The sequence below is a fragment of the Myotis nattereri genome, assembly GCF_964212035.1.
Source record: "Myotis nattereri genome assembly, chromosome: 14".
In the NCBI taxonomy this organism is placed as follows: Eukaryota; Metazoa; Chordata; class Mammalia; order Chiroptera; family Vespertilionidae; genus Myotis; species Myotis nattereri.
The window spans coordinates 17,961,897-17,983,158 of record NC_138089.1 but is presented as its reverse complement, the minus strand read 5'-3'; the positions used below and the strand labels follow the sequence as shown (position 1 = coordinate 17,983,158).

The 21,262-nt window shown below is 48.7% G+C and overlaps 1 protein-coding gene across 1 annotated transcript in view; it reads right to left on the bottom strand.

Annotated features, from left to right (window-relative positions):
• IL17RD (interleukin 17 receptor D) overlaps positions 1-6,251 on the bottom strand; it is a 60,364-nt gene extending 54,113 nt beyond the window's left edge. Inside the window, exon 1 of the mRNA XM_081106395.1 lies at positions 5,980-6,251. Within this exon, the coding sequence (XP_080962521.1) occupies positions 5,980-6,105 (126 nt within the window). The 5' untranslated portion in view covers positions 6,106-6,251. The remainder of the gene's footprint in view (positions 1-5,979) is intronic.
• Positions 6,252-21,262: the final 15,011 nt, after the last annotated feature.

Here is a 21,262-nt window from a genome sequence, read left to right as displayed (position 1 = left end):
CAAGCAGGGAGCAAGCCCCCACGGTTGTCTGTGAACAGACAGCATGCTCTTCCCAGACACTGCAGAGTTTCCAGCTTACACAATGAGAAATCCAGTTGATCAAATCATTTTTATCTGCCATATGCAGACAAAACATACATTACTTTGATGACAATTTAGGCTTCCCTTCTTTAAAGAAGAAAAAAAGTACCCATTCGTGCATTCAGAACTTCAAGTGTGAATTACGTCAACGGGCTAAATTTTGAGCAAGGTCCGGAGCCATCTCAAGGATTCCCCCTCAGATCTGTTTTCTTAGAGACATGCCCCAGCTTTCATCTGCAGTAAGACTATCTGTTTCAATAGGATGTGATCACTCCTGGGCTTGTGTCTTTTCAATCAGCCAGTGGCCCTGCGGGGTTTAGAGTGGCAGAAAGGAAGTGGCCTGTGGTTAAACAGAGGAAATACCAAGGCATTTTAATAGAGCAAATAGTCTCTTTACTTCCCACCAGGAAGAGCTTCAAAGGCCCCGGGCCCTGGAGGAGACAATGTGTTGCTGGGCCATCAGTTACCTAAACGTGTGGCAGGCCCATTCAGAAGGACTCAGCAGCCAAGACAAACACTGCCTCCCGCCCGCTGGGCCAGCCAGGATACCAGGAGATGGGGCCCAACAGCACCAGCACAGACAGCCCCCTGGGCTTGCTGGAGGCAAGGAGACCCTCCAAATGCAAAATGGAAAAGATCTCAGCTGCCAGGCTAGCGTGGCAGGAGAGAGGTCGGCTCCAATGGAGCTGCCCCACCCCAGCCAGTGAAGTTCCCACCTTAAAAATCAAGGGTGGGGGCCCAAGCTTCCAGAAGCCTACAAACCTATCCATCAGAGGCAGGCGCGACAGGCAGTGAGGAGGAACGAAAGGGACAATTAATTGTGATGGGGTGGCCCCAGCAGCAGCAGCAGCCATCTGCTGGGGCAGGGTATGTAAAAGTTTAGTGACCAATGTGGGAAAAGAGGGTTTGAAATGTTAAAAAACACACACACACAACACCACATTTTAGGCCAAATGGAGCTTGAAAAATACCCAACTTAAAATAAAGACTTAAAAAGGCATTAGCAGTTCTTTCCTTTGCAGGGACCCGTCTGTGAGGTTTGAACGGCTGAGAATATGATTTGGATCCTGCTCGACTCTTTCCTGAGACTGTTTTCCAGACAAGGCCAGCTGTTCTGGGGAGGAACCCAGTGGGAGTGTCAGGTCCCCTTCCCTCCCGGCCTCCTCTTCAACCCCAGGCCAGAGGCACCCACTCAAATGGGGATGCCCTGCCCCGCTGGCTCCCCACGTCCTCCCACAGTCAACCTGACCCCTTTCACTGTCCGGGGCTCTGACACAGTCCCCACTCTCACCTCTAAGCCCAATGAAATGATTTAGAATCAAACTGATTTTTTTTTTTCCCAAACTGATTTTAAACGTTTAGGATGTGGCTTCTCTCCCCTTTCTCCTGATCCTGGAAGCCTGTCCCCTAAAGCAATGTCTCTCATCCTTGAGGGAGCATCAGAGGAACTTGTTAAAATGCCAATTCCTGGGCTCCACCTCACTCCCATGCTTGTCCCATTCACCTTGAATCTGCATTTTAACTAGCTCCAAGGCAATCCTGATGCTGGAAGCCTCTGGATTCACAGTGAGAAGTCTTGTTCGGAAGTGGTTGCTGGTCGCATTCACCCAGCTACATCCCGAGTTAATAACTAGCACAATGCCCCGGGCGCTGCAGGGGCTCGGGGTCGAGTGGGGAGAGAAGGGAGGGCTGCTCAAGAGAGATGGACGGGGGCCAGGAGGGTTCCCAATTAACACTGCAGAGCAGGTCGGAAGAAGTATCGTACTTATAAAAAACGTCCCTTTGGAAAAAAAATGTGTCAACCAGCACTGAGTCCCTTCTAATCAAGAATTCAGTAAGGGACACACAAGCATGTATAACACGGACAACATGGCCCCGGGACAGGCAGACCAGATGTGGGCTTGGGAGCCCTGAGCTGCAAGTGAATGAAAACGCATCCAATTCAGAATCAAATAAACATGCCTGGGCCCACAGCCAAGGAGAGTTCTTGGATCGGACTTTATCAGGGACCTAAATTTTAACCAGCTGGAACCTCTGCTTTTCCAAGTACCACCCTATTCCTTCCTACCTTTTGAGATGAAGTATTTGCCTTAAATGGGAAACTTGCACTTCACTGTAAAGACAATGCCAGCATTCTAGCTTCCTGAATTCCTGAAGCAGCACACATTTTGGGGCTAGAAGTTGTGTTCCAGGCTAAGAGACCAGAGAAGGTGTGCCCCATTTAGGTAGGAAGGTAAGCGATGTTTCTCCTCCCCCACTGCAGGAAAAGCCACTAAAGTTAAAACCTGCAGAAGAAGACTCCTAATTGTCTGCTCCATAAACAGGCTCCTCAGACACTCAGCAAGACAAAGGGGGAGGAAAGCCTCAGCACAAGTCATTGACAGAAAGTTACCCAACACAAACAGACCCATCTCACTATGGAAGAGCATGAGTTCAGACCCAGTGTCAATGACAATGCAAGACTTCCCCTCTACAAGTTTGCAAATTGGTGCTTTGGGGGAAAGTGTATTTATTCCTCAAAGAGCAACTTTACCTGGCAAGGGCCCTAAGAGGTTTTTTTTTAGTTAAGTAGTGGAGGAAGTGTGCCCATAGCTCATTTCTAAAACACCGAGCTGTGTTCAAGATGGTATCGGCCCTTAATTGCACCGCTAATAATGGGGAGGTTGTGAAATCTGACCACGTAAACCAGGCCGGCTCCTCTGAGAGCAGCCCTAAAGGGTGTGTTAGCAGAGCTGCCAGGGGAGGGTTAGCTGGCTGCAGTCACCTTACAAGTCCTGGGAAAATACACACTCTTGCAGGGGCAAGAGTTCCTGGAACAAATGCTTCCTGGAGATCAAGGGGCTATTCGCTTCGCTCCTCTCGAGCCCCCAGGTCACGCCCCTCCTTCAGGGCGCACTCTCCACCCCGCTGTCCCCCTCTGAGGTTCTGTGAGGCCTGGACCCGTGGGAAGTCCGCTCCTGTTTGCATCACCCATTGTCAGCCCTCAGTCGTCTACGTTCACATAGCCCCAGCCATGCTTGAAGCAACCTCAGAACTGAGACCAACATCTGTCTGTGGACTGAACACCCACTATCGGGTAGGAGACTCAGACATGAATCAAATACACAGGTCCCTGTACACCAGCACTTACTGGCCAGTCCTTTGACAGAAATTTCTGGAAGAACTTAGCTAGAGAGATGGGAGCAGGGAAGGCTTCCCGCAGGAAGTGATGAAGGAGCTGAGGGGGGAGGCTGAGGTGTAACAAGAAGGAGCACCAGCAGGAAGAGCATGTGCCTGAGCCTGCGGTGGAGAGGACACTGGAGCCTGCTGCTCTGATCGCTCCCCCACTTCTTAAAATCTATCACTGAACACGGGCGTTAGCAGAGTCTAATAGGGTTCAGCCACGATGTGCAGGGCTCCAGGCTGAGGCCGCCACATGAGGTTAGGTGCCTGCTGGCAGAAACTGTCTGAAGACACGGATGTGAACAAATGCAGATGATGTAGTCTGGTGAGAACCAAAGTGCAAGGACCTGCATGAGAAGGCAAAGCAAGGGGCATGGCATTCTGGGAGGCCTTCTCAGGGGAGGCATCACCTGAGCTGAGTCTTAGGCCAAGCAGGTTCTCAGAGAAAAAAGGCATCGCAGGATCAACCTGCCTTCGCAGCAAAAAGGGCACAGGAGTTAGGAAGCAGGGTGAGAGGGGCTGGGAAGCTGGATATGAGGGCAGGTAGACAAGCTGGGTCAGGGAAAGCTGGTGGCTCCATCGCATGCACCAAAAGGCAAGTCCAAGAGGGAAGGAGTCGTGCAGGTCGGGAAGAGCCTGGAACCTGGAGATGGCCCAGAGGCTTCCATGCTCATCAAGAAGGGGACGAAGCCAAAGCCGGTTTGGCTCAGCGGATAGAGAGTCGGCCTGCGGACTCAAGGGTCCCAGGTTCGATTCCGGTCAAGGGCATGTACCTGGGTTACGGGCACTTCCCCAGTGGGGGATGTGCAGGAGGCAGCTGATCGATGTTTCTCTCTCATCGATGTTTCTAACTCTCTATCTCTCTCCCTTCCTCTCTGTAAAAAATCAATAAAATATATTAAAAAAAAAAAAAGAAGGGGACGAAGATGACCCAAGGAAAGTTCTGGTGGAGCCCCAACTAGAAGCTGTGGTAGGAGGGGGTTAGCATAAAGGTGAGGCCCCTGGGGAAAGGGCACCATGAATTCTGTGGGGGTGCAGGTTGAGGGGAAGAGAACACATTCCCGCAGGAAGAGAGAACAGGCTTGGCTCCTCACCGCATGAAAACTTCACAAGCTTTGTGTCCTGACACATGAAGCCACTTGGGCAATTGCAGAAAAACAGGAAATTGGACTGATTCACCTATGCCGTCATATGAAATCCGGGCATAAAATGCCTGGGATGCTGTTACTGTTATTCAAGAGCCAACTATCAGTCCAAATCCAAAAAAACCGAGGAGGATCAACATGAGATAGCTCTAAGGAAAACTTAAAACTGGAAACTGAAGAAAACTTGGTATCTATTTCTTTTTAAATAAAAACACAAAAATGGTATTTTATTAAAATGGGAGAGAGTAAGAAAATGTGATGTTTTACTCTAACAGGAAGGAGGTTTATATTCACTGGGGGGTTGTGAGACGACAGGCTATGGCTGTCTCATAGTGCAGCTCTGGGGTTTACAGACATCCCAGCTGCCTGGCTCACACCTGGCTTTCCACACTGTGTTTCTCAGGATGTGGGGCAAGTGAGCGAGAGGCATCGGCCTGTGGCCCTAAGGGGGTGTCATGTCTTAGGCTCTGACAGTGCTGAGGCCCCCAGCGCACTCCAGAAGCTGTGGGTCAACCCACCCCTCGGAGCAACAGCGCTGGGGAAAGTAGGAAATGCCCATTTACTCCCATTCTCCAGGTGAAGAAATTGAGGCTCATGGCTGCACAGGAGCAGAGCTGCCTGAGCACAAAGCCCAGCCCGTGTCCTCTACACAAGGCTGAAGGCTGTGACTGCCCTGAAGCCGGCCCGCCCTGGCTTCCGTGGGAGGTACGGGGCAGATGGATGCAGCCTCCAGAACCCGGGACCGCGGCGCCGAGGTGCGCCCAGGCCCTCACCCTGTGCCCGTCCGCCCCGACAGCACCCAGGGAGCGCTCGGCTCCAGGGACCCGGCTCCAAGCACACGCGTGCGCCTCTCCAGTGCTGTCTCGGACACCTGACCGAGAGGACAAACTCTTGCCTCCCTTTGGCGATGAAAAATATCCTCAATTCAAGCTGCGGCGTGGAGTGGGGCGGGGATCATCCGCGAGACCATTCGCAGATGAAGGGGTGAATGGGGAACCAAAATGTCCCAGCAAGTCAGGAGTCGGGGGTGGTGTGAAAGTGGAGTGAGACGGCGGGACTAGAAGGAACAAAGCGGCCGCGAGCGGGGGCGCACCCCTCCCCGGCGCTCGGGGTCCGCTCCTGGCAGTCCCGCGAGTCTGCAGAGCCCGGGGAAGACGCCCACTCCCGCTCGGGAAAGCGCCCCACGACCGGACAGCTCGGAGGGTCCCAGCTCCGGGGAGCACAACCCTGAGGCGTCGGAGGTACCGGGCCAGGAACAAAAGATGGGGCGCCCTTCTCCCACCCGCCGCCCTACTCCCACCCGCCGCCGGGCGCCCCTCTCGCCCGCCTCCGGGAGCGGGACCCCGGCCCGTGGCCGCGTCTCATTAGCAACACAAAGCCGGGGGTCTGCGGCCCCTTTCATCCGAGCCGGGGCTGGCGGACGCGAGCCCCGAGAGGGAAGGAGGTCTGGAGCCGCGGGGGACCCCGGCCCGGCAGCGGACCCCGCAGAAAGCGAGCAAGTCCGCGCGAGCTCCGCCGCCCGCGAGCACCTGTGCGCGCCGCGCCCGCTGCGCCCGCGGGGACCGCGAGAAAACCGCTGTTCTCTCCTTACCCTCCAGCCACAGGTGTCGGCGCCCCGCGCTCTGCCGGAGCCCCCCGCGGCCACGGCCAGCTGCGAGCCGTTGAGACAGGCGTTGACAGTGAAGAAGACAGAGCAGAGCTGCAGCCACGGGGCCATGGCCGTGCGCTCGCCCACCCCAGCCGTAGTCTGCGCCCCGGACGACCGCCGCGAGCCAGCCCGGAGTGGGCGGTGGCGCCGGCGGCCGCGGCGGTGGAGTGGGCCGTGCCACCGAGCATGCGCCGCCGGCCCGTGCTCCGCCCCTTCTCTCTAGGCCCCGCCCCCAGCCTGAACTCCGGTGCTCTGGCCCCGCCCCTCCAGTCTGGCCCTCCTTCTTAGCTCCGCCCCTCCTTCTAAGCCACACCCCTATGGTCACGCCCCAAGTAACCTCGGAGAAGTTGGCAGCTGCAGTAAAAGACCCCTCACTTGAGGTCTTTTTTTTTTTTAATATATTTTATTGATTTTTTACAGAGAGGAAGGGAGAGGGATAGAGAGTCAGAAATATCTATGAGAGAGAAACAAATTATTTCTGTAATCACTTTATCATTTCTTGTGTTTCAGGGGATAATGTGACTCCTAACAAAATCCAATCATTGTATTAAGTATTTTTCTTTTAAATATATATATATAAATATATTTTATTGATTTTTTTACAGAGAGGAAGGGAGAGGAATAGAGAGTTAGAAACATCGATGAGAGAGAAACATCCATCAGCTGCCTCCTGCACACCCCCTACTGGGGATGTGCCTGCAACCAAGGTACATGCCCTTGACCAGAATCGAACCTGGGACCCTTCAGTCCACAGGCCGACTCTCTATCCACTGAGCCAAACCAGTCAGGGCAGATTTTTTTTTTTTTTAATGCAAAGGATTTGTGCAAGTGATGCCTGCTCCCTTCAAAATCTTGGGAAAATGCAAAGACTATAATAACAGTTTTAATAATCCTATATAATAAAAGGCTAATTTGCAAATCGACTAAATGGCGGAATGACCGGTCCCTATGACACGTACTGACCACAAGGGAGCAGATGCTCAATGCAGGAGCTGCCCCCTGGTGGTCAGTGTGCTCCCATAGGGGGAGCGCCACTCAGCCAGGAGTGGGGCTCAGGACTGGCAAGTGCAGTGGCGGTGGCACAAGCCTCTCCTGCATCCGTGGCAGCGCTAAGGATGTCTGGCTACTGGCTTAGGCCCACTCCCTGGACTGCAAGAGGGCGCAGGCCAAGCTGAGGGATCCCCACACCCTCCCCTCTGCCCCCAAGTGCATGAATTTCATGCACCAGGCCTCTAGTAATTTAATAAGCACCTACTCTTTGCCAGGCCTCTTCCTGAATCCTTCCAACCACACAGGAAATTGTGGGTATTATTGTTATCCCAGTTTTCCGCACAGGAAAGTTAAGGTAATGTGATGGTTAGAGAAATCCTGGCTGGGACCTCGGACAAATGACTCCCTCTCTGCTGTAGACTGGAATAAAAATAAGAGTAAGTATCCTAGGCTGGAGAGGATTCTATTGGTTAACACACAGCAAGCACTCAATAAATGCTACAATCTCTCATTAACTGACTTGAATAAGGTCACACAGCTGGTACACACCAGACCTGAGACTCAAATTCTGATCTGACAAAACCAATGCTCTTGTCAAACTTACCCTTGTGAAGTGGACAGTATCTCTGTTTGGAAGAGGAAGCTCAGAGGCGAGGAGGAGCTAAGATCACACAACTTCTCACCACAGTCCTCCTCCCTGCTTTGTTTTGTATATTTGCACTTGAATCCAACCACCATGCTCTTCTCCATTGCTTCCTCCTTTGTCTAGGCTACCACCCCCATCCTCCTCCACAACAAACAGCTCCTCACTAAATCATCCCCAACCCCCATAGCAGGGGAAGTCAGGGGTTTTACCATGAATGTCAGGGGCTGACATGAGGCCAGGACCACATGGGTGTTGGTGAAACACTAAGGAAATCATGAGGCTGCGGGCTCCTTAGGCTCCTGAATCTATATGACATTGCAGCCTAGATATGCTCCATAATTTATTAACCAATCCCCTTCTGAGTGATTTCTTTTATAATCAGTGATTCAAAAATATCCTCACACATTTATCTTGATTCAACTGTTTCCTAAAGATACACTCCTAGAACCAGAACTGCTAGATGATGCACACTTAAAGTTGCCAAACTGCTCAGTATCTCATTGCCATGTTCATTGGCTTTTCTGACCAGGTGTTTAGTGTCCATTTGCATTTCTTCCTTTGTCCTGGAGTTTGACTCCAATAAAAGGATCTGTACTTGGAGCTTAGGAGAGAGGGAGGACCTTGAGGGCATTGGGGAAAGGAGGGTGATTCTCCCTGGGTTTTACTCATGTCACCATATGGTTGAGTGTCAGGGATGCCCCAGCGAAGTTCCCTCTCCCTTTCCAGCCTCCACACCCACCACTGTATTTCCCTCCACCACAGCTCACTGCCCAGGCTGGCAACTGACCGCTCTGAAAACATGCTGCCGAGCTGAGAGAGCTCCAGCTCCTCTAAAGGAGTGCAGAGGACACAAAGGAATGAGCTAAGTTTCCGCTATGAGACACGGTCAGAATGACACACCTCAGGTCAGGGACTGAAAGGCCCTCCCTTCTAGGGAGGCCATAAACATTCCTGTGGGGTGGGGATGGAAGAGCCACATACATCAAAGGGTCAAATTTGGTCAGGAAATAAAGATAACAGATTGGCATTAGGCAACATCCTCCCCATTCTGGTCTTCACTCTAGTCTTTTCCTCTCATCCCCTTTAATCCTCACCCTTCATTAGGTGCAAAATTTTTGTTGTTGCTGTTAATCCTCACCAGAGGATATTTTTCCATTGATTTTTAGGGAGAGTAGAAAAGAGAGGGAGAGACAGAGAGAAACATTGATGTAAGAGAGACACATCAATTGGTTGCCTCCTGCACGAGCCCTGACCAGGACCTGGGCTGGGGTCAGGAGCCTGCATCCAAGGTACATGCCCCTGACTGGAATTGAACCCGGGACCCTTTGGTCTGCAGGCTTACGCTCTATCCACTGAGCCAAACTGGCTAGGGCTCTTAAGAGCAAAAATAGAATATTGGGTACTAGTTATGGTTATGGGAAATATTTTTTAATATATTTTTATTGATTTCAGGGAGGAAGGAAGAGAGAGATAGAAACATCAATGATGAGAGAGAATCATTGATCAGCTGCCTCCTGCACGCCCCCTACTGGGAATCAAGCCCACAACCCAGGCATGTGGAATCAAACCCGGGACCCTTCAATCCACAGGCCGATGCTCTATCCGTTGAGCCAAACCGGCTAGGGCTGGCTATGGGAAATATTAATCATGCTCTGTTAACCATGATTGCCTTTTCTGGTTAAAGAAAGGACATTCTAACCTGGCTGGAAGTTGTACGCCCCTGGGACCTGGGAGTCAACCTTGGATCTGGGAGTCAACCTTGGAATGCAGTCCATTCTCATCCAAGAACTGCCTATTATCATGGAAAGATTGATTGACAGACAACCTTGTTGCCCAAACAATGGAGTCCCACCCCAACCTCCTACTTCCCCATGCCTGTAATCCCTACTTCCCCATGTAATCCTTTTTCCTACCCTATATAAGCAACTGGCTTATGGGGGTGGGGGTGGGGGTTGCAGAGCAGATTTGTGGAGGACCTGCTGTTCTCTCATACTGCCAGCAGTATTGGAATAAATCTATATATACAAAAGCTTAAGCGACCGTCCATCCATCTGACCGGTAGCTATCACACACAATGACCAACAGGGGCAGATGCTCAGCGCAGGAGCTGCCAAGCTGTGGTGACTTGGCAGCTGCGGTTCTCGGGTGATGCACCTGGAACCAGAGAGGAGGAAGCCTGATTCCAGGGTGCATCACCCACGAACCGCCCTCTTGCAATCAGGAACTCCTCAGGGGATGTCGGAGAGCCAGTTTCAGCCCGATCCCTGCAGGCCAGGCCGAGGGACCCCACCGGTGCATGAATCCATGCACTGGGCCTCTAGTGTTAATATATGATACAACCCTGTCTCTGCTTAATTGGCTCAAGTAGTGACAGGCAGCATGGACCCATTGATTGTCCGGTTACACCTTCAGAATATGTGTGAAGCTACAAGAAGTAAACCTCTTTACTGGGAGCTGAGATAAAATGAGAGGACAGTACCGCCTCCCCCCCCCCCCCCCTCAGCTTTTATGGACCACACCTTCCTCCAGGCAACAGGCAACAGCTCAGCTGTGTGGTTGACCAGAGAATGAAATATTCCCCAAGTATAATGCCTGGTCTACCCACCAAGGCCAGAATTACCTGTGGCCCAGACACAACTTCATTCATTCCCCCAGCCTCAGCCCTGTCTGAGTCACCTCCTGCCTCCAGTGCCTGGCACACGTCTGTAATCAGCAGGCGAGAAACTGTTGCTGCCTCCATTCCTGTTTGGAATGAAGCTGGAAATTAAACAGGTTAAATTACTTTAAAATAAACTGCTGACAAAATGCAAATATACCTCTGGAATGCACCTGGAACCTAACCAGATAAGAAAAATACTTAAGCCTGGTTGGCGTGGTTCAGTGGTTGTGGTTCATTAACCTATGAACCACGAGGTCAGGGTTCAATTCCCAGTCAGGGCACATGCCGGTTGTGGGCTCCATCCCCAGTGAGGAGCGTGCAAGAGGCAGCTGATCAATGATTCTCATCATTGATGTTTCTTTCTCTCCTTCTCCCTTCCTTTCTGAAATCAATAAAAATATATTTAGCCCTAACTGGTTTGGCTCAGTGGATAAAGCGTCAGCCCGCGGACTGAAAGGTCTTAGGTTTGATTCTGGTCAAGGGCATGTACCTTGGTTGCAGGCACATCCCCAGTAGGGGGTGTGCAGGAGGCAGCTGATGGATGTTTCTCTCTCATGGATGTTTCTAACTCTATCCCTCTCCCTTCCTCTCTGTAAAAACATCAATAAAATATATTTATATATATTTAAAAGAAAAATACTTAATACAATGATTGGATTTTGTTAGGAGTCACATTATCCCCTGAAACACAAGAAATGATAAAGTGATTACAGAAATAATTTGCATCCTGAACGATTTTTAGCCAACTAAAGACCATTTTTATAAATAGGGGTTAGAAGCAGTGGGTGGAAATCCTCATCCATATTTGGTGTTGTGGTCAAGTCGTGTTTTATGTTCTAATCGAGATATTAAAGGTAAGGATCCCACCCTCCCGCCTCCCCCAGGCTCCCAGCAGGCGAGGCTTTATGCGGAAAGCTGGCCCCCTCCTGAGAGCCCAGCCTCTGCCCTATCCCCAAGGCTGCCTGGATGCCAAGCTTGAAGGAAGAGTTTTCCTCATCTGTACTTCACAGCTAGGAAGTGAGACTCAGCCAGGAAGGAGACCCTAGACTAGAGCCTAGACTCAAATGACTCTCCGCTTAGCCCCTCCCCACCCCCTCTTCCCCCACACCCTGACTTTGCATTGGGTGTCCGCCCTGCATCCTTCCCAAAACGGCCTTGGCGCCACCAGGCCACCCAAGAGCCCCAGGCTAGGGACGGGCCGGAATACCTGGGGCGGACGACCCAACCCTGAGCCTCGAAATCCCCAGACATGAACTTGGTGCCAGGGCAATGGCTCCGCATCCACCGCGGCTCATTTCTTTTCTAAGAGGTAATTCATCCCCGTCTCCGTGGTAGCCGCAAGGGGGCGCTCCCGGTCCAGATCCCAGACACCCTAACAATCCCAGACTGCACAAGAGAGCACATTTTTCTAAGGCAGCGACTTTCAACCTTTTTCATCTCATGGCACACATAAACTAATTACTAAAATTCTGTGGCACACCAAAAAATGTATATTATTTTTGTGCCATCTGACATAAAAATAGGTATAATTTTGATTCATTCACACTGGAGGGCTACTGTTTTGTTGGCTGTTGTCTTTTCCCCCCCTATATTCTAAATTCTTTATTATTTAAGGTGTTCCATCTGTCTCCTTGTCCCCCCAGCTGTTGTCATATTCTAATTTGACAATCCAGCGGAAAAGAGGTCAGTCCCCCTGACTAGATAGTCAGGTATTGCATCTTTTAAAATTCTTGAGGCAGACCGGGTGAACATCGCTGTTCGTAGGGCAAAGCCCGCAGCGCAGGTGCAAATACGCTCTGTTACCCAAAACTGGTGCTGCTTCAGGGAAGTAGAGTCCAGGAGGTGGTAAGAAAACCACGTCAAATATGGGCTTCAGTAACCACGTGGCTTTGAGCAGTTCACTTAACCTCTCTAGGTGTCCGAATTCTCAGCAGCAGCAGGGATGATGTGCATGCAGACCTCAGTGGATTTTTGTGAATCTGAAGTAAACAAATGGTGGCGTGAATGTCACTGTTGCAGGGAGTTGGGTAGGAGTTGAGGCAGTCTGACCCAGGGGCAGCTGGAACCCAGACGGTAGCTGGGGGAGATGGCCACCTCTATCCCTTTCAGGAGCTAACAGTCTGTTTGGGATCTACACTAGACTAGAAGGCTTTGGACCATATCGTGTTTTCACTCACTCACTCATTCATTCATTCAAAAAATACTGACAGAGTGCCTGAACCATATCAGGTATTCTGCCAGGAGCTGGGGACCAGTGTGAACAACACAGACACTGTATCTGACAACTCCCTGTCCCAACTGTCATAGAACCTACAAGCAAACATTCCCCGGGGACACAGGCATTACACAAATAACTACAGGACCAGGAGATAACTAAAAGTAGATGGTTGTCTCCAAAGAAGTGATACCTGAGCTGAGGTTCCAAGTGTAAGAGCCACTGGGCAAAGGGGAGGGGAGCAGTGAGAGGAAGAGTGTTCTGGACAGAGGGAACAGCATATGCAAAGGCCTTGGGGCAGTAGGGAACATGGCATGTTCAAAGACCCAAAGAGGCCAGTGTGACTGGAGAGAAGAGAGGTGTGGAGGAGTGGTGCAAGGTGAGCTGGAGAGACCTGCCAGGGCAGGCAGGCCTTTCTACCCTGGTTTGAATCTAAGAGATTTGACACTGGCAGCTTCTGAGGTGTTTAAGGGCAATAATGACAGGGCTGTATTTTGAAAAGGTCCCATTTCCCAAGTGCCAAGCTTGTAGTCACATTTTATACATACTTATCTAATTAATGAATAACCTGGATCATTGTTGAAATTCTTGGATTTAATGTCTTGAATACAAAAATTATTAAAAAGCCTAGGGAGCCCTACCTGGTTTGGCTCAATGGATAGAGCATCAGCTTGCGGATTGAAGGGTCCCAGGTTTGATTCCAAGGGGTACATGCCTGGGTTGCGGGCTGGATCCCCAATAGGGGATGTGCAGGAGGCAACTGATCAAGGATTCTCATCATTGATGTTTCTCTCTCTCTCTCTCTCTCTCTCTCTCTCTCTGTCCCTTCCTCTCTGAAATTAAAAAAAAAAAAGTCTTTAAATAAATAAATAAATAAATAAATAACCTGGGGAAACATCCAACCCTACCCAAATATTGCAAATAAAATAAAAATGTATAAATTTTTCTTATTGTCACTTAAATTTATTTCTACTGAAAAGTTCTTTATTTTAACAGGCTATTTTTTTTTATCTTTTTATTTATTGATTTGAGAGAGAGAGAGAGAAACATTGATTTGTTTTTCCACTTATTTTTGCATTCATTGATGGTCTGTGCCCTGACCAGAGATCGAACCCACAACCTTGGAGTATTGGGGCAATGCTCTAACCACTGAGCACCTGGCAGGGCTAGACTATTTTTTAGAACAATCCTACACATAAAATTTTTAAGAATAATACAGAGTTCCTATGTACTCTGTCCCTAGGTTCCTTTATTATTAACATATGACATTAGTATAATACATTTGTTAAAATTAATGAACCAATATTGATAACTTATCATTATCTAAAGTCCAAAGTTTATTCATATTTCCTTAGTTTTTATTTCACACATCCCATCCCGATAGCCCATAACATTTACTTGCTATGTGTTAGGGTCTTCTTAACTATGACAACTTCTCAGGCTTCCCTTGTATTTAGCGACCGTAACAATTTTGAGTAGTGCTGGTTAGATATTTTGTGGGATGCCCCTCTATTAGGATCTGTCTGATGCTTTCTCATGATTAGACTGGATATTATTTTTCATATTAATGAAAAGTTATGTATGTACAAAGTTTTTTTAAAAAAATATTTTTATTGATTTCAGAGAGAAAGGGAAAGGGAGAGAGAGATAGAAACATCAATGATGAGAGAGAATCACCAATCTGCTGCCTGCTGCATGCCCCACACTGGGGATCGAGCCTGCAATCCAGGCATGTGCTCTGACCGGGGATTGAACCGTGACCTCCTGGTTCATAGGCTGACACTCAAACCACTAAGCCATGCCAGCCGGGCTATGTACAAAGTTTGAAAGTCTTATTAGAACTAATAAGACGTATAGAATAAAACAGTAGTCATCTGACTTGTCCCCTCTCACTCTCACTCCCCAGACACCCTCCTTCAGCTCTGTTAGCTCTTTGCCGGCATTGGCTGCCAAATTTCTGAATGGTATTCTGATCTTGCCTTTCTTGACTGGCCAGTTTAGACACTGGCTCCTAACTTCCTGTTCTTTATGACACATGAGAATTGTGTCTCCTTACATTCCCTTCCTCTATCCACCCACTAAGATTTATGTTGGATGTCTTCCCTAGCCCTTCCTGAATCACTCTGACCTGGACAGACCACATCAAAGGGCTCTCTTACCCTCAGGCCATTGTGGGGCGCAGGCAGGCAGATTGGGGGAAGGAGAGTGAGCAGAGGTATTTGTGCCCTCAGCTACCTCCCTATCAGGTTGCTGTGGGGGGCTGAGCCCTGACTCCGCTGCCAGGCACCCTCTCCATTTAGCTCTCTCTCTCCAGTTTCTGATGGCGGCTCCCCACTTGCCTCCTCAGGCGGGGGTCGGGGAGTAATCGCACCCCCATACTGGGACTTCTCCTTCCCTTGTGGTTTCTTTCCCCTCTCAAATAATAGGGGGATTATTATTATTTTTTTCAATTACCAGTTTACTTACAATATTATTTTGTATTGGTTTCAGCCCCTGTAGTTTCTTTCCACCCTGCCCACGAACTTTCTTACGAAATTCTCCTCAAATTTTACCCCATTTGAGAGCTGTTTCTTGTTGGGATCTTGACTAAGATATTAGAATTTCAGTTAAATCAATATTCAGTGTTTATATTATCACAACCATGTAGAACATTATTCACCCATAAGGCAAGTAGTGTTGGGTGACAGTGTTTCCTTTCTTGTTATAACGTGTGTGAGTGTGTATGTGCACGCGTGTGTGGTACTTACCGGTTTTAAAAGCATTTGCTTGGCTTCATGTAACCCCCCTGTTAACTCTTCCCGCACACCTTCCTCCAGGTCAGGGCACTCACTCTCCTCTCGCTTCCCGTTGTTTTGGGAGAATCCCCCTGGAGTCCACGTGCTCCTGCCCCAGTCAGGCCCATGTTCTCCAGGCCTGCTGCCGCTGTCATTCCCTTCCCTTCTCTCTTGGGTTGGAATCCCATTTCCTGGATCCTGTGTATTTTTTTGGGTTTTCTCACTCATTTTGGTGGGGCATATCCCTCATTAGCTTCTTGAGAAAGGCATGGGAGGTAAATTTTATAAGGCCTTGCATGTCTAAAAAGTGTCTTTATTAAAGATCACAGTTGATTGATAATTTGCCTGGGTACTGAATTTTATGTTGAAAGTAAATGTCCACTAGAATGTTGAAGGCGCTGTTTCTCTACCTTTCAGCTCCTGAGGTTGTGGTTTCCGAGTCTGATGGCCTTTTTATTCCTGGTCCTTTGAAAGCCTCTCTCTCTCTCTCTCTCTCTCTCTCTCTCTCTCTCTCTCTCTCTCTTCTCTCTCTCTCTCTCTCTCTCTCTCTCTCTCTCTCTCTCTCTCTCTCTCTCTCTCTCTCCCCCCCCCCCAGCCTTAAAGCTGCACTCTTTAAAGCTGTATTGAAGTTTCACAGTTATGAGTATCTTCATTCATTGTGGCCCTTCACTTTGGAGATGCATGTCCTTGAGTTCCAGAAAGTTCTTTTGAGTATTTCTTTGACATCTTCCTCTCCTCCTTTTCCTCTGCTTACTCCCTTTTTGGAATTCCTGAGTGGGATGATAGGTATCCGAAGTTTATCTTCCAATTTCCTATCATTACCGACTATTTTCCATTTCCCAGTCACATTATCCCATGCTTTAGGACAGATCTTCAACTAGGTCTTTAAAAGTGAATGAATTTCCATTACAATTACCACCTTTCTCAATGCCCAAGAGCAGCTCTTTCTTATTTAGTAATGGTCCCTCTTGCAGAACAACTAGTTCTTGCTTAAAGGAAGTAATTCCTTTCCTTATCTCTCTGAGGAACCGTTTTCTTCTGTTTCCTCCAAATGCCTTTTGGCTTGTTTGAACTTTTAAAGTGGAATCAGCTTTTCCTGGCTCCTCTAAAATCATTTTTAAGGAAATGGACATGCAATGTCAGCAGGTTAGGATTTAAACTGGACTATCAATGTCCAGAAGCAAAGCTCCCGGACAGGTCACCTATGTCAGGAGGAAAGAGGCCCCACAGAGCCACTCGCACGAGACACGGCCAACAAACAACGGAAGCAAGGTGCCAACTCTTAGCCATCTTGTTTCTCAAATTATCGCACCTACAATTTTTAGTTCACCTTCTACCACCAGATTTGTTCTTTTTGTTTGTTTGTTTTTTCCAGTCCCATCGTGAACGTGAATGACGTGGCTTGTGACATATGTGAATGCATAACATACTGACTAACATTTTGTATTCACTGTTTATTGAGCAAGCACTTACTGAGTTCCACTGTATGCTGCGCCCTGTGCAGGGCACTGGGGAAAAACGCTCCAGGTCATGAGGCCCCTGCCCTCCGGGATGTCGCTCTCCAGGGCAGAACCCAGGAGCCTGGGGGCAGCCACTGAGGGTCCCATTGAACACATGAGGATGTGAGGCTCAGGGGGCTCCCCGTTTTGCCCAAATGACACACAGCTACTTGGAGACTATGCTGCATCATGAGTCCAGATCGCCTCCCACAGTCTATGTGCTAACAGAAGCTGGAAGAAATGAGCCACGCCAGGAGGGTTCAGAGGGACAGAAGAGAGCCAAGAGGAAGTTGTGTTGGTCTGGGTTCGCTAGGGAAGCAGAACGGATAGGATACTTAGAGATGCAGATGAGGAGGTTTATTCTAGGAATTGGCTCACGCAGCTAGGGAGGCCGAGAGTCCCAGGATCTGCTGCCTGCAAGCTGGAGACCCAGGCGGCGGGCAGTGTCTTTCAGTCCAAGTCCGGAAGCCTGAACCTGGGGGCCGATGGGGACGTCCCAATCCCAGTCTGAAAGTCAGACCAGAGGCCCAGACCCCAGGGAAGGAGAAGACAGCGCGCTCTTCCTCCGCCTTTTCATCCAATTTGGGGCCTGAGCCCACCTGCCTTTGGGATTTACTCAGTTCACCAATTCAAATGCTAATACATACTTTCAAGATACACCTTCACGGACACACCCGGATAACAATTTACTAGCTATCTGCCATCACTCAACCCAGTTAAATCGACACATAAGATTAACAGAAGCAAAGGGAAAAGAGTTTCAAAGTATTTGCTCAGGCCCTACACCTCCCCGCCCCAGTTTACACTTCAGCAGGGACTAGCTCAGGGCAAGTGTCGGGGAACAGGAGCCAGGGCGCACACTATGCTTGGTCTATAGTGGGGGGGGGGGCGCCTCCTCCATCTCTCCCAGCAGGGGATCCTCACCTTGATTAACTTGCACACCTAGACGCAGAGGGCGGCAACCCATGTGCCAGAGCCTTCTAGGGCACGACCCCCCAACCCCCACTGCCAAGGGAGGGCCAACTAGTGCCCCTTGGTTGTGCAAAAATGCAATGCGCCCTGACTCTGGTCTCCCAACCTAAGGCCTTGGAGCAGGAAATTCTGGAGCTAAATTTCGCTAGAGATGGAGTAAGAGAGTGACAGATTGCAAAAACAGCCTCAGAGCAAGGCGCTGAGCCAAGTTTAAGAGCAAGAGAAGTCAGCCTCGCACCAGCAATGAAAACGCAGAGAATCCCGAGAGGCCTGAAAGTGCCCTCCTGGCCAGGCCGCTTCCTAGTCCCACAGGAGCCCTCGGAGCACCCAGGTGAGACAGCAGCCCTGCATCCCCGCGGGCTAGTGCAGCCTTGGGGGGCGGGAGGATGGGAAACAGTTCACCTCCCTTCGCGGGAGAGGTCAGACGCTGGCTTCCACTGGCCTTCCCCAGTGCACATAAATATGTGTCTTTAAACTGGAAACCTAAAACAAATTCTTCCTTTGCTGCTGGCTGCCATTATGTAATGTCTCACAGTGCTTCCCTGGGACTCTCCAGGCGGGCTCATTTACTGCCTGGGTTGCACTTCCAGCTTTGTTCATGACTTCCAAGCTGCTTTCCATAAAGTTGAGCCATATGTACATTGGCTGCACTTGACAAAGTCTATACCTCTAAAAGTATGCATATATCGTCGCCAGGCCAACGCTGAGACTGGCGTGCAAGGCCATAGATTGGATTCCTTAAAAAAAAAAAAAAAAAAAATGGCCACAGTTCAAGCTTGTTAAAAAATGTTTTTGAAATATTTTTAAATTTACAGAAAAGTGACAAAAATAGTTCAAAGAGTACCCATATACTCTCCACCCAGCTTCCCCTAATGTTAAGCTCTTATATAACCACAGCACAATTATCAAAACCAGACACTTAGCATTAATATAATACTACTGAGTAATCTGCAGACATTAGTGGAATTTCACCAGTCTTCCTACTACAGTCCCTGTTTTTAAACTAAACTTTTAAATTTTAGAATCATTTTTTACAACTTGTAGAAAAATTGACAAGATACTACAGAGAGTTCCCATCTACCTCCTAAGCAGTATCCCCTTTTATTAACATTTTACATTAGTATGGTACATTTGCCACAATACATGAATCAAGGTTGGTTCATTATTAATAACTAAAGCCAATACTTTATTCAGATTTCCTTTGTTTTTATCTCATGTTGCTTTTCTGTTCCAGGATCCCATCCAAAATATCACCTTACATTTAGTTGCCATGTCCTCCTCAGGCTGCTCTTGGCTGTGACAACTTCTTACTTTCTTTGTTTTTGATGACTTTGACAGTTTCCAGCATTGGGCAGGGTTTTTGCAAGCTACCCCTCTATTGCACTTTGAGTTTTTTCTCATGAGTAGACGGGGTTATGTGTTTTTGAGAGAGAGAGAGACCACACAGGTGAAGTGCCCTTCTCGTCACACCATATCAAGGATCCAATAATGTCCTTTGTCTGGTCCAAGGAGCCAATCCAGAATCCTACATCGCATTTAGGGTGGTTTTGTGTGTGTGTGTGTGTGTGTGTGTGTGTGTGTGTGTGTTTAAATATATTTTTTATTGACTTCAGAGAGGAAGGGAGAAATAGAAACATCAATGATGAGAGGAATCATCGATCGGCTGCCCCCTGCACGCCCCACACTGGGGATCAAGCCCACAACTCAGGCATGACCAGGAATTGAACTGTGACCTCCTGGTTCATAGGTCGACGCTCAGCCCCTGAGCCACGCCGGCCTAAACTGCATTTCCTTTTCCTGTCTCCGTAGCCTCTTTCATCTCTGAAAGGCCCTCAGTCTTTCGTGACCCTGACACTACGTAAGAGTGCTCAAGTGTCCCTTAGTTTGGATTTGTCCGAGTTTTTCATGACTGACCTGAAGTGATGAAATTTTGGTAAGAATGTCAGAAAAGCAGTGTCCTGCATCCTATCAGGGGTATGTGATGTCACTCCGTCTTATTTTCCTCTTCATCACTTGTTAAGATGGCGTATGCCAGGTGTCCCTACTGTAAAATTACTATTTCCCCTCATAATCAATAGCTTGGTGGAGAAACACTGAGATGGTATGAATACCCTGTTATCGTCAGATTTTTGCCAGCTAAGTTTAGCATCCATGAGTGAATCTTGCATGCAACAATTATTGCTGTGGTCTTCTAAAGGTGACTTTTCTATTTCCCTTATGTATTCTCTATTCATTGAAAGGGCGAGGACTACGCCCTCCATCTTACCCTGGGTCCTCCATCTTTGGGCAGCCATGTGCTCGGCAAGGCTTCTTCCCAGAAGCCCAAGCCTCTGCTAGCCACACCCAGGATTTCTTTAAACTAATGACAATCAAGAGAAGTGCGCGCCACAGAGATGACCACATCCTGTGTAACGAGACACCGACTTGTGCCTGGCCAATCGGCAGGGCCCACAGTCCCTTCTCCTCCCCTTACTCCACCCCCTTATAAAACTTCTCTTCCCACCGGGCTAGCCCTCTTTTTGCCACTTGCCGCTGTGTCGGTAAGGAGGGTAGGGGAGCCAAACCCGGGTTTGAATAAAAGACTCTCTGCTTTTGCATCGGACTCGGCTGGCTCCCTGGTGTGGTCTCTTGGGGATCCTGAAATCTGGGCATAACATTCATTAACTGCAATTCTCTGGTGAGGAGGATTCTCCCCATTAACTTATTCAGTTATTTGTTAACATGATTATGGGGTCATGAATACTTACTTAATGGGCTTTATTGCAATACTTCCATTGTTTACTTCGTTGCTCAAATTATTTTAGCTTTTGCCATTGAAAACCCCTTCAGGATGGGTCCTGGGTCCCTTCAACATGCTCCCATCAGTTGTTGAGCATGTTCTTACTTCCTGGTACACAAGATGTCCTGGGACTAACTTGCATTATCCCTGTCCCGATGCTAAAATCAATACTTTCTCCAAGGATTTTGGGTGTGTTTTTTCAATTGGAAATCATTTTTAGAAACCAAAATATGGGCACTAGGTATGCTCATTGCTACTGGGTGCTGCTAGGCCCTCTCACCAGACAGAGCTAGTGAATCTGTGTATGCATGTATACTAACACACATATACACCTATATTTATCTCTGTATCTGTATGTACCCGGTTCTCTAGGCCAGTGGTCGGCAAACTCATTAGTCAACAGAGCCAAATATCAACAGTACAACGACTGAAATTTCTTTTGAGAGCCAAATTTTTTAAACTTAAGCTATATAGGTAGGTACATTGTTATTAACTTAATTAGGGTACTCCTAAGGCTTAGGAAGAGCCACACTCAACGGGCCAAAAAGCCACATGTGGCTCGCGAGCCACAGTTTGCCAACTACGGCTCTAGGCCATCTGTTAGTACTTCCATGCCTAATAGTAAAGGGTAATGGAAAACCAGCCACCAAGATAGGCAGGACAATTAAGTCCTTAGAACAGTGGTTCTCAAA